Source organism: Cyphellophora europaea, assembly GCF_000365145.1.
Source record: "Cyphellophora europaea CBS 101466 unplaced genomic scaffold supercont1.2, whole genome shotgun sequence".
Classification (NCBI taxonomy): domain Eukaryota; kingdom Fungi; phylum Ascomycota; class Eurotiomycetes; order Chaetothyriales; family Cyphellophoraceae; genus Cyphellophora; species Cyphellophora europaea.
In genome coordinates, this window is record NW_008481808.1 from 2,389,418 (window position 1) to 2,402,253 (window position 12,836).

General features: G+C 54.0%; 5 protein-coding genes across 5 annotated transcripts; 1 reads left to right on the top strand and 4 right to left on the bottom strand.

The window, feature by feature from the left end:
* Positions 1 to 1,441: 1,441 nt before the first annotated feature.
* HMPREF1541_02412 (uncharacterized protein) lies at positions 1,442 to 3,216 on the bottom strand (the record flags this gene model as incomplete). Its single annotated transcript, XM_008716767.1, has 3 exons — positions 1,442 to 2,176; positions 2,227 to 2,968; positions 3,026 to 3,216. The coding sequence occupies 3 exons, from the start codon at positions 3,214 to 3,216 to the stop codon at positions 1,442 to 1,444; spliced, it is 1,668 nt and encodes a 555-aa protein (XP_008714989.1).
* Positions 3,217 to 5,260: 2,044 nt separating this feature from the next.
* On the top strand, positions 5,261 to 5,923 carry HMPREF1541_02413 (uncharacterized protein; the record flags this gene model as incomplete). Its single annotated transcript, XM_008716768.1, has 2 exons — positions 5,261 to 5,566; positions 5,726 to 5,923. 2 exons carry the CDS (start codon positions 5,261 to 5,263, stop codon positions 5,921 to 5,923), a joined length of 504 nt encoding a protein of 167 aa, XP_008714990.1.
* A 633-nt stretch (positions 5,924 to 6,556) lies between these two features.
* On the bottom strand, positions 6,557 to 7,924 carry HMPREF1541_02414 (uncharacterized protein; the record flags this gene model as incomplete). Its single annotated transcript, XM_008716769.1, has 2 exons — positions 6,557 to 7,368; positions 7,417 to 7,924. 2 exons carry the CDS (start codon positions 7,922 to 7,924, stop codon positions 6,557 to 6,559), a joined length of 1,320 nt encoding a protein of 439 aa, XP_008714991.1.
* A 461-nt stretch (positions 7,925 to 8,385) lies between these two features.
* Positions 8,386 to 9,996, bottom strand: HMPREF1541_02415 (uncharacterized protein; the record flags this gene model as incomplete). The annotated part of the gene is made up of 1 exon (XM_008716770.1): positions 8,386 to 9,996. The coding sequence occupies one exon, from the start codon at positions 9,994 to 9,996 to the stop codon at positions 8,386 to 8,388; it is 1,611 nt and encodes a 536-aa protein (XP_008714992.1).
* Positions 9,997 to 10,742: 746 nt separating this feature from the next.
* On the bottom strand, positions 10,743 to 12,508 carry HMPREF1541_02416 (uncharacterized protein; the record flags this gene model as incomplete). Its single annotated transcript, XM_008716771.1, has 3 exons — positions 10,743 to 10,951; positions 11,008 to 11,785; positions 11,837 to 12,508. The coding sequence occupies 3 exons, from the start codon at positions 12,506 to 12,508 to the stop codon at positions 10,743 to 10,745; spliced, it is 1,659 nt and encodes a 552-aa protein (XP_008714993.1).
* Positions 12,509 to 12,836: the final 328 nt, after the last annotated feature.

Consider the following 12,836-nt stretch of genomic DNA (forward strand, 5'->3'; position numbering starts at 1 on the left):
ACGGTCTGCAGAGCCAACATCGAGCTTGATGACCTAGGACAAAGCTTAGTGGCTTTCGCAGTAGTGGTAACATTAATGGATTTACCAGCGGTTCGGTGTCGTGCTCGTAGGCAATGGGAACCACCACAGAGACATGGTCGGAATCTATGCCGATCAGCGTGTATGTACACCGAGCCAGAAAGCAACTAACCTATTGTACCAGCAACAGAAGTAACATTGACAACATCAGAAGGAGACGAGGATTTGTGAACCGCGGAAACAACGCCAACCAGAACCGACGAGTAGAGGAGAAGTGGGTGCATAGTAATCAGGTGATCCTCGGACCAACTCTAAAGACAACAATCTGAAACAATTCACCACAGTGGCGACTCAGAAACACACCGTGACACGGTGTTCACGAGCACATACTGGTGCCTTGATGGAGACTCAAGGTAAAAGGGAAGAAACGAAGACACTCGGAGGTCACCAAAGAGAAGGGTGGAAATCTGGGTGCCTGGAGAGGTTCGGCGATAGCGTCTTCTCGGCGGAGGCTGTGCTTATTTTCGGGTCCGAATACGCGTCAACTTGGCATAACGAAGAGTCCGTAAGGCAGCCCCTGACGGAGCATGTTGTAGTGATGTTAGAGGGACGACGTCAAGACATGGAACCATTTGGTGACTGTGGGATCTCGATAGCATGTTTTCAAGACGGGCAGCAGCTGTGGAAGGTGCAAATGCAAGACCCGGTTGCCGGTTGATATGATCACGTGACTTCTAGTAGAGCTGTTTTGCTACATTCTGTATGCGAGCCCAATCGGGCAGTTGCACTTCTTCCTACTCGAGACACAGCAACTCGTGGAATCTCTGACGACGGTGCTACAGACTCAGCAAGGCCAGGGTGCAGTGGCTCTTCGTTCATGTCACTGTGCCAATCTTCGCTGCACATGTGTCAGATCGGCTAAGAGCGCACACTATACCGCTCAGTAGAGTGCAAAGAGCGGTGTTCGCCAGGCCAACGCAGGGAGTGGTGCAGTTGGAGAGCCTCGTCGGCCCCTTGAATACTCCTGTATAATGATCTATATATCCGGAGAATAGAAAACCTCGGTGTGTGCCGCTCGCTCCTCAACGGTGTAACCTTTACGCCGTGGGTCCCACATCCCTCCCCATGGCCCAGCAATCAACCTCATGCGAATGACTAAGCCGGATCGCTCGGAAGGCCCGCACCTTCAAACACTGTCGATGACTGGCAGATGCACCCCTGGACGCCGAACTGCACGTGGCGCCTAGTCCTATCCATCATACTCCTCTTATAGGAACAGGCTTGTTTGCGGGGTCCCAAATAGGATAGTGCCCAAAAGATTAACTAGACCTCAACACTGTCTTCAGACTGTCCTAGCCTGGCGTCTCAGGAACATGTTGTCTGTTTACCAGCAGTGAGATACTCGCACCGTCTATCTTTTCGCCTAGACCTTGTTGAGAGACATATCTCTTTGGCATAGAGCTAATATCTCCAACTGCTTGGAGATCTCTCCTAGACGTCCAAGGACTACCTCATTGCCCTCCACAAAATTGAAGATCGTGTACTTGACTCCTACACGCTTACAAAAGTCTCTCACCAGAGACTGAGCCTCGCGCAGATTGTGGCGGGGCAGGCGAGGGAACAGGTGATGTACTGCTTGAAATTGCAATCCGCCATGGATAAAGTCCAGCCAAGCCGGACAGTTGACATCCATGGTCGTCCGTAATTGTTTCTGCGCAAAGGATTCCGCAGACCCAAGGTCGGTCGTTGACATACCCCAATGAGATAGAGTAATCTGAACATGTAAAGGCATGGTTGCAATGTGGCTGATGAGGACAAAGCCTATGCGGAGAGGCCAGGAAGGGATCGATAGCCAAACCAAGCGATAGCCGAACAGATACCAGTAGCAGAGCATGCAGAAGCCTTCCAAGGGTCGCGTCCACGTACTGCTGGGAAGTCGGGTGGCTTTGTCGGAGATGAGGTAGCCCCACGACAGGAAATAGAGATTGAATCGGGCAAGACCCATGACCGGGTAGTATGTGTATTCTTGGATGCGTACCATGATATCGGCGGCTTTATCCCAAGGAAAGATACTGCCATAGTAGGTTGAGCGGAGAGATTTGCAGAACGTAGACGACGTGGAGAAGAGGGGAACATTCTGAATGTCTGGGTCGTGCTCCTATGCTATGTTAGTAGATAATCATGCAGGAGAATGATGAAGGCACGTACAGGGTGGTTTGGAACTAGATGATGCACATTGTGGCTACTCTTCCACCAGCCCATCGAAAGGCCACAACAAAAGTCTGCGATGAAGATGCCGATCGCAGTATCAATCTTGAAGTTGTGCGTGATGGATAGATGACCAGCGTCGTGGGCGGAGAACATGATCTGATGCCAGAACAGCCCAAGGAAGACTGCCGATGTGAGAGTCCAGCCATATCGGAAGGCCACGAGGAAGAGGGAAAAGAGCGTGGAATATCGCACTAGTTCTTTGGCATAATTCGACAATCGACATGTGTACAAGCCTCGCTCTCGCACCGTTTGATGTAGATCCCGGAACTCGAGTGAGATTGCTCGTTGAGTGGCCGCATCGGCTGCGGGATACTCGCTCTGGTCTAGGTCGATCTCTAGCTGGCGCAGATGGTCGAGAGCAGATGAGTAGGTGTGGTCGTCGCTGTCTTCTCTCATCTGCTTCGTGACGTTGGACCGGAGCTCAAGCCATTCGGGTTGGGGAGTAGTAGAGGTGTCTGGGACATGACTGATGTCTGTTACAACACTCTGCACGTGCTTGTCTTTGGGGCTCGTCTTCGCTGCGACTTGCCCTAGCACCGGTACAAAGGGACGACTTCCGTCGGTTGTTTCTAGGTTGAAGGATGTTCGGGAAATAGGAGGCTCGAGATCGATCCAGGGCTCGTTGATGACACCGATGCGGTACCGACACATCTGCTGTAGGATGTCGACGCTATGGTAGCTGCGCGGAAGAGCATCAGCATATATTCGCACATTCTTCATCCACCGGAGTCCTTACACGGCCAAAGGATCGGTGGCGTCCTTGCCCACCATGTGCAAGATGGGTAGGCGTCCTCCTGGGTGCCGGTCGGCCCATTTGTCTAACCGGAGTACCTGATCATTCGAGATGACGATGAGTTGGCCCTTGTTGATCAAGTCCTCTACCTGCGAACGAGTGAAGACGTCCAGCTTTTGCTGTTTGCGGGACATGATAGAGTGGTACCGGTAGGGAAAACGAACGTCAAGCAAAATACGAGAAGGGCCTGGGGGGTCGTACAAGATAGATCAGTTAGAAGCAAGCCATGGCTGTCAAAGGGGCGTTGGGGCCATCGAGCCCAGACACTCGTGGAGTCGTGGAGCATTATTGCAGCGGGCGACAGCGTGATGGCCGCACATCACTCGCCGCCATGGCGATTCCGACGACGTAGTACTCGGCGCAGCACGCTACGCTGTCCACTTGTGTCGCGGCTTTCTTGCACGCAGCGCAGAATTCCACACCTCGCTAGCAGGGTTTCTCCCGAGCAATGCCCAGGTTCGCACCATCTAGCGGGACATGGCGGTCGCTGATCGGCTCCGTGCGCCAAACATGACGGATGTGAGGAAATGCGGCAGAGTCAAGATGGAAACGTGGAAACTGTAATACAAAAACGTGTCCTACCACCCTGGACGTACCAAGTTTCGATTGCCTGTGTCGGCCTTGGCGGGCCAAGGTGCCGGTTGGCCAGTTCTTCCTTCTGAGGGGCCCATGACTCCATGCTCCTAAATTTTATACGATTCGCGATAGGTCGCCCCTGAGTGCCTGGATCTTGCCCCCCCACGGGATTTTCACAAAGGGGCAGCAGGGTCGTGCAAGTCAACGGACCTCGAGCGCTCACACGACATCAGTTCAGAACTTATGTTTCTTACATCGTACCAGGCTGATGCTGAGATATGGATGCCTTGATTCCAGAAATATTGCGACGGTATTCAATGACGCCTGATCTCGCTTACACTAGGCTAGATCAACAGGGGCACCATCGATCCCCATCTTCTCCGTCTATCTGCGTCTGGACTTCTGGAGCGGCTTGGGTTGACGTCGCCGTGCAGCTGGACCAACCATCACCAGAAACCTCCGTGGAAATTCTCGGCGCAGATTACACGTGCTCCCACCATGGCCGTCAATCTGTGCAGCTGCCTTTAACCAAGTCAAGGGACCGAGGCATCTCCACTCAATGCGCCAGTCACAATTGCAACGGCGCAGTAGTGGCACTGTACACAGCCTCAACAGTCAAGCCTTAGCATGCATCTGTAACGTCTTCGGGCTAGTGCCACCGGTTTGGTGCTTTCCCGACCTTGGTTTGAGTCTTGCGACAGGTACGCAGTACGAGGATTTCATATGATTCTCGTGTCGACTTTCCCTTTCTTGTTGTAGTTTCAGCCTTACGGCAGCGACTTCGACATACTTGCACTGTTTGCACACCACAAATAGTACGATTTCGCGCAGCTGGAGTTCTTGCAGGATTCAAGTCAAACCCCTGAAGCTCGACTCCCACCGAATTGGGCAAAGAATATGATCTCAGACTACACGATATCCTCTTGAGAAAGCCGCATGAAACAGGGCGGGGCCGGAAGACCGAGACATTGCTCCATCTCGGGCCTCTGAGGTACACCAGCCGTACGGAGTCTTTCTAGGCGCCAGCTAAACCCAGGGACGTGAAGCCGACTCTCGCATCTAACACACCACCTGAGAACAGCCCCTCGGGTGACGTGCGCCAGCGGTTTCGGAAGAGCTCTCAGTAAACAGCTCTGTTTGATCGTCCTCAAGCGAGAGAAGCTTGTTCGGTGCGATTTGCGCTTGATTTCAATGTTCTGCTGCAGCACCATATACGTAGACTCCCACGTCTTCTCGCGCCTCGGACGAGTGCTTCGCGTCAGTCAATGACGGAGCAACGCGTTGATGAGTACTTCCAAGAATCCTTATGCATGAAATCGCAAGCCGAGAGTGGTACTGCTATCGAGGCCTCTGAGCGGCAGCTTTCCCCGTTCAAGGTGCTGCGACATGCTCGTCACTTTCAATAGACCGCTTCCGCCCAGATTCTATCCGCCGCAATTCTTGGCGAACCTCGCAATCACGTGCCGCCAAGCCCAAGGCGACAAGGCACGCTAGTCCCCATCTCAGACTCTCTCTCTCGTCATCTAGCAAACCAATCGAAGCCACCCCCATTTCTTCAACAACCAAACACATCTCTCCCCCCAACAGCGTCGCCTGCCCACGATGGTAAGTCCAGCGCCCCCCGCCTTATCACACCCACAACCCAAACCCTCAAGCGGACCGAAAGAAACAAAAGTGAACGTGAACCCTAACAAATCTTCCCCCCTCGACCTACAGTTGCCGCTCGGCCTCCTCAACGCCGCCCAAGGCAGCCCCATGCTCGTGGAGCTCAAGAACGGCGAGACGCTCAACGGCCACCTGGTCAACTGCGACACCTGGATGAACCTGACGCTCAAGGAAGTCGTGCAGACGAGCCCCGAGGGGGACCGCTTCACCAAGCTGGCCGAGGTGTATGTGAGGGGCAACAACGTAAGGGTTTTCTTCTCCTTCTTTTTGTTTGTTTTCCTCTATCTATCTCTCCCTCCCTCTTATCCCTGGAGCTAGACTCCCCCTCTATCATTGGGGGGAAATTTGCGAGCGTCGAAAGGAAGAGAAAAATTAATCTTTGTGCTCACATCAACAAAACAGATCAAATACCTACGGGTGCCAGACGAGATCATCGAGCAAGCCAAGGAGCAGCAACAGCAGCAGCAGAACCAGCAGGGAGGCGGGCAGCGGGGCCGCGGACAGGGCCATCGTGGCGATGGCGGGAGGGGTGATCGTGGTGGGAGGGGCCAGGGTCGCGGCGGACGGGGGAGGGGGAGGGGTGGGCGAGATCGAGGCTGAGAAACTGATGATGTATCTGAGACTTTCGAAACGAAAAAGTTCTCCTTCTACAACGCACGACGCGACGCGACTCGGCGAGGTTTGCTTTGCTTACTGCTACGATCGAGGTGGGTGGGTGGTCGGGGGGACGGGCACAGAGATCTCTGCCTCCGCTGCCGCCAACCAGGCCAAGCAAGCTAACAGACAGACGAAAAGGGGGTTGGTTCAGGAAGGGAGAATGAAACGGCAGGAACCCCAAGTCATTATCGTCGTCGTCATCATCATCATCATCAAGGAATTTTTATTATGTGCGGCCAGCAATCCCTTCCTGGCTGTCCGCTCGCTGGCGTGCGATGGAAACATTGATCGACTGGCCTCGCAAGGCGGCTGCTAGACTTTGCCAAAAGAAACAAAATCCAGCGTCCGCGCACAGAACTCCAACGCTATGCCAGCCAGCTTGCCTGCCATGCACTTAAGCAAGAAAACGCTGACGCCGAAGGGGGATTTGGGCGAAAGATCAGATTCCAAAAATTACAACGTTTCAACAAACCCCTATCTTTCATCTCCGGGTCAATTGATCGACTATGCATGAAAGTGCCTGCTTGGTCGTTAGAAACCAGGTGTCAAAAGAAGAAAAAGTGTCAAGGGTATCGTTCAACAATGCACACTCACTTTTTCAGAGACAATGCCTTGGTTGTACAAGTGCTTGCCCAGACCTCTGATGACCTCCATCTGCTCCTCGGGCGTCAATCCCCACATTGCAGATTCGATAATGCTGCCCGGCGTTGTCTTATAGACAGCGATGAAGCTTTGGTAGTACATGTAGGCGAGGGTTCCCATGATGAATTGGCAGTCCATGCGGTCGGTCATGCCGCCGTGGCCGGGGATGCTGTCGCCGAAATCTTTGATGTTGAAGGACCGCTTCAGCCCGGAGGCGAAGAAACCACCAAAGGGCGCGATCAGGGACGCAAAGGTCGCCAGGACAAAAATGTGGAATTGGATGGGCTCGATCCAGAATGTATGGTCGATGTGGGACCACTCTGGGAGCTGGTATGGCCGCGCAATGAACACTGGATTCGGCTCGCAGGTCAAGCCGCTGAAGGCATTTGCGCCCAGGTCGCTGACAGGACAAGTGAAGTAGGGATACTTGATGAGGAAGTTGGTCAGGCCGTAGCCTATGATGACGGTGCAGATCCATGCTCCCACAAAACCTTCAACTGTCTTCTTGGGAGACAGCTGAATGAGGGGTGTGCGGCCGAAGGTAATGCCACAGATGTAGGCAAAGATGTCATTCGTAATGACTAGTGAGACGGGAAGGAAGAGCCAGATCAGTCCTTCAAAGACGTTATTCATCATGAAATGTGCCTGGAAGACAATGAGGAACAACGCCATGTGCGTCCATGCAAACTGGCGGAATTGGAACTTGTAAGAGCCCTTCTTGAGAGAGCCCACGAAGAAGACGAATCCTACTCGATGTCAGTGTCTCGGTCCGGTGGAAGGGCAAGTCTACTCACCCATGAGGTAGACCATGAAGCTAATGAAGCGATGGTGAGTTGCAAACGGCAGCAGAACCTTGTCCACCAGCAGGATGTGCTTGAAGTAGTACAGCACGCTCTCGCCATAGAGATAGTACATGGTCACAGCGAAAAAGTACCAGTTCAGCGATCTTGTAAGCGGGAGTGCTTTCTTCTTCTGAGGCACTTGCGCGATGGCGATGACCTCTTTGAACGAGATGATCTGGACCACCGTGATGACGCCCAAAATCGCGACATGGCCAGCGGCCAGCAATCCAAAAAAGCCCGCGATCATGATCAGGGTCCATATCGTACGCGTGATAAACGTCTGCTTCTTCTTCTCGTATTCTGACGCTGCAGGTTTCTTCTCGTCTGTCAAGGCATCGCGGATCTCCCGGCGCGGGCTTGCGGGTTCGGAGGATGCATCGGTTGAAGAGCTCGGTCGCCTGGCATCGGCACCGCCGCCGTTGGCGCGGTGTTGGAACTTGACGCTTTTTGGTTTCGCCATGTTTCCTATGGCTATGAACCGGGTGCGAGGTTCAGCGCGAACGACGATTGCGCGATCGGGCCGCGGAGCAGGTGTCTAGGCTGCTGAGGTGCGGAGAGCGCCGGCAGATGAAATGTCCGCAAGGTGATGTTACGTCGTCAAGAATGACCACCCTACGTTTGACGACGTGGTCGCTGCTGGCTGCTAAATGAAAGACAGAGAGCCTTAGCCTGCAACTTTTGCAGACACGTCGTGGGATGAAGTCGGGTTTCCAAGCGGACCGGTGCAGATGAAATTGGCCTCCAGGCAGTCTCCAGTCAGTTCTGCCAGCAGGCAATCAAGCAATCCACGGGTCAGCGTCATCATGCAGCAGCGGCCAAGACCGGCGCCTCTTTGGCCCGGCTAAGGCGGAGGGCCGGCGCCTGTGCCCCTGAGCAACTACATACAATTTCTATTTATTGCTGCCTGGCCTTCCAGCACCATCATACATTCCTGACGGGTATCACGGGCTCCAGGTAGCCGTACCAGTTCGGTAGAGTCCTCTTCATCTCATTGCCCGCTGTCGTCAATTGCAAGTGCTCAATAGCACTACCATATTTGATCAGCTCATCCTCCTTCCACGCTGTCTGCATGATGGCGATTCCAAACGGCATGCCTGTCTCCGAGTGCGTTCCAGCCGGGAGCGTTATCATTGGATAACCGGCTTGGGCTGCGATCTGATATGTTTGTCCCACGTCAGGGGGCACAAGCAGACCGTTCAGCTTTGGACTTGCAGAGTCCAACAGACCGAGGGCTGAATCAATTCCCGCCCTGGTCTTGCTCTGAGTAAAGGACAGAGCCTGGAAATACTCCTCATCGTGCTCGCCCATGGTGTCCAGAGACGCCAGGAAGCCATCTTGCCCTGAGTAAAACGCCGGAATGCCACTTGGCCAGGGATGTCCGCCTTCGCTGCCATCGTTTGCATACTGGAAATCGACAATGTCTTCGAGAGTCCGAATGTTTGTGTTCTCGAGCTCCGAGAGGTACGTTTTGATGTTGTTGTAGAAGTCAGTCGCCACAACGGTATACTCACTCTCATTGGGATATCCTCGCGTGGAGCCATAGTCCCAGTCCCACCCGTCCGGACTGACAAGGGTCTCAAAGTCGAGGATCTCGGTGCCATTGATGACTGTAGCCCCAGCCAATTGCACAAGCTGCATTAACGACAGCAAAGTCTCTTGCTGCTCTTCGTCGGCGTAAATCCAAAACGACTCCCAGGGAAGCCCAAAAGTTGCTCCACTGAGGGCTTCCGTCCCAGACAGCAACTGCACGTACCCTCCATCAGGTGACTGCTGTGCCGATGTATAGTTATCCCGGTCGTCTGGTCCGTAGATCGCGTCCAGAGCATATACCGCGTCTCGCACTGTCTTACCAAAGGTACCGACGGAATCCTGGTGCTCGCTCTCCGGCACTACACCGGCCCTCGACGTCAGCCCCACCGTCGGTTTGATGCCAACAACAGCGTTCCGCTCGGCGGGATTGATCACACTGCCATCTGTCTCAGTCCCAAGCGAGAAAGCAATTGCGTTGGCGGCAACGCCTGCCGCACTTCCCGAACTGCTTCCGCCGGGGTTCGTGGTCAGGTTGTACGGCGACCGCACTTGTCCACCTCTTGGTGAATACCCTTCCGAATAATTGTTCGAACGCATATCAGCCCACTCCGAACATCCAGCTTTGCCGAGCAGAACAGCGCCAGCTGCGCGAAGCTTCGCCACGACGTGAGCATCTCGCGGCACGATACTGCCCAGGAGCGCCAGGCTCCCCGCCGTGGTCTCCATATTGTCCTTGGAGGCGATGTTATCTTTGACGGTAAAGGGGATGCCATGCAGGGGGCCTCTCACGGTACCGTTAGCTCTCTCCGCGTCCATGGCAGATGCAATGGCGAGAACGTCTGGATTGAATTGAATGACGCTTCTGAGATAGTCCTGCGTCTGATAGGTCCGCTGGAGATAGCAAAGAGTAAGCTGGACTGAGCTGAGACTACCGTTGCCCATGGCCGCCTGCATATCGTCTATGGAGGCCTCCTCGAGTCCGAATGATCCACATGGTGCCATGGGAAAGAGGCTTGAGGATTCCGCATTCTCAAGCAACGGAAACAACGAGGCTGTAGTACCAGGCAGGAGGAGCTGTGCGAGGGATAGACGAGCTTGCCATAATATGGCCATCAGAGCACTGAGCCCGGTTCGGCACAACATGATGTGGGCTCTGATCAGATCAATTTGACCGTGGTAGCTCTTCAAGAATATCACGTAGCCTGGCTCGAGAGGTTGTGCACACTTTCCGAGGGTCTAAAGGGTCAGTACCCAGCTGTAAAGAGGTAGAGTCACGTTGGACATCTGTGGCTGGAGCTCCCAGCTTGACTTGCAATGGCTAGCTGCATAGTCTGAAGTCGCATCTGACCTCATGGTTGTTGAAAACTGCAGCACTTGTCACTATCTTGATAAGCCAGTCCGATGCGGCAGGTGCTTGCGGTCCATCGACCCCCCGCCGCTTGGCAGAACAGTACAGAGGTAGATTTCCCCGTCACAAACGTCGCAGAACCATCTACAGGGATACGTGCTTGTAAGTCAGCGAGTAGGATTTGTATATGCAAAGCGAGACTGGAAATCCTAGACAATGATGGACAGCTTGTACGCTCTTGAGATAGCCAAATGGTGGTTTGTCGATATGCCTCACACAAGAAATACCAATAGCTATCCTGGCTTCAGATGTACAATACGGGCGCCCACTCGTACGAAGCTGAAGCTTAGCTATGCGCACCTAGCTACAGTAAAGGGGCTAAGACCTCCATCTCCGCTTCTCATTGCTCAATGATAGAGCTACGCCGCCGCAGAATGTCGTCATCCTGAGTAGGAGGGCCTCTGTAGTGCTTCCGGCCCCAAACGAGATACCAGATGATGGAAGCCAAGGTACCACCCACAAACACGACCGACGCATAGTTCATGGTCTCTGCGGTCACGGGATTGAAGAAGGGGAAGCTAAACAGTGGGGTAATAAGGATGGACCATGCTGAAGAAACATTAGCAAAAGCTTAGGGATTGGGACCGGCGTAGGAGTGGACGTACCGACGGCAACAACGTTGCAAATCAGACCGATGATGCCAAAATTCCAGGCGCCAGCCTTTAGATGCTTGCGGCCAGTGAACAGGTTCACTGCTATAGGCATAACGTACGCGATCGTCAAGAAGATCACACCAGAGCCAGAAAAGGCATTGAAAGCCGCGGTAGACCCGAAGTAGATAAGGCCTAGCAAGACTTCGACGGTCGTGCAGAGAAGCATGGCATTCAAGGGCATATCGAGCTTGGTGTTGACCTTCTTCCAGATACCAGATCCGGGCATCGCACCGTCGCGCGAGAAAGCCCAGATGCAGCGGGATGAGGCAGTCGTACAGGCGGTGCCGCAAAGGATGCTGAGTACGAGGATGGGTACTGTAAGTGCGAACGCGCCGCCCTCGTTACCAATGGCATCTCGGAGAATGAAAGGCAGAGGCTGTGCATTGGGATCATTGATAACATCCTCGAGGGCCGGCAGGACGAACATTAGAGGCACCAGGAAGAGGAAGCCGCAGAGCCAGTTGAGGAACAAAGCGCCACACATGGCCTTGGGAACCTGGGTGGCCGGGTGCTGGGTCTCTTCACACATGCTGAGGATCATGCCGGTCGCAGACGTGGCGTACGCAGCGTGAAGAAGCCCGATCATGAACGACCAGCCATCGACCCACCCAGTTGAGGCTGTAAAGTTGCCGAAGGCGAAGCTAGCGCTGTTGCGGCCATTGTTGGCGATGGCAAGTGTACAGATGAGGATCGCGAAGACGCCGGCGAAAGTCATGTAGATGGCCATGGTCTAGACGAGGTCTTAGTGGCAGGGGACTTTACTTTTGTGACGCAGACTTACATCAAGCAGAGGCAGGAATCTGTTGCCAAGGGCAGTGATCAAGTTGCAGGTGATAGTGATGGCAAGGAACAGGAGGTAGTATTGATACGTCTCCGGAGCCCAGATACCATTACCTTCAGAATCCTGGAAGATGTTGATGCAGCCAATGAAGAAGAGCGTGGTGCCAAAGTTGACGGACAAGGTGATGATGATGTTACCAAGCGCATAAGCCCAGCCACAGATCCAGGCAGTGATTCTGCGAATACTGGGCGGTGAGAGCATAAATGTTTGATAGTAGACACCACCTGCTGTAGGGTATACGGAGGTAATCTCACCAAGCGAGACAGCGAGACATCCGATGATGGCGCAAACACCGCACCAACCCCAAATGACCGCAACGGGTCCACCGCCTGCAATGGGGTAGATGAGGGTGGTAGCCAAACCGTACGGTACCGAGGCCAGGACGAAGGACATGAAAGCTACCTGGAAGGTCGACCGTGAGCGAACGAGCTCGGACTGATAGCCCAGGACATTGAGCAGCTCGTCGGCATTGGCAACTTCGCCGCCGTGGGTGATGCTCGCTCGACCATCCCTGTTCTTCTTAGATTCATACATGGCGCCCTCATTAAAAACACCGCCATTGCTATGGTGTGGATTCTGTGGCGACGCGTAGTCGAATTGAGCGTGCGACATTATGAATGCATGCACTGGGAGCGGGGAAGTCGTGGATGGGGAGGTCGCCTTGGCTAAAGGGTCGCAAAGGGTCGCTTGGGGTGGGTGCAACGACGTTGGGCAGACTCAATGCTTCTCAAGAACTGTCGCCTTGGGTGGTGGTGCTTTGGGGTATACAGACGAAGGTGTACGACACGGGTGAAGAGCGCGTGAAGAACCCAGGAGCGATGGCAGGCGAGGGTAAGCGCGATATTAATTGGATTACCGGGGCTCGACTCGACAGCTTCTCTCAGCCTTCCAGAGGGCGTGGTGACCGAGGAAAGTTTGATCCAGGGCCCGCAAGAAAGAA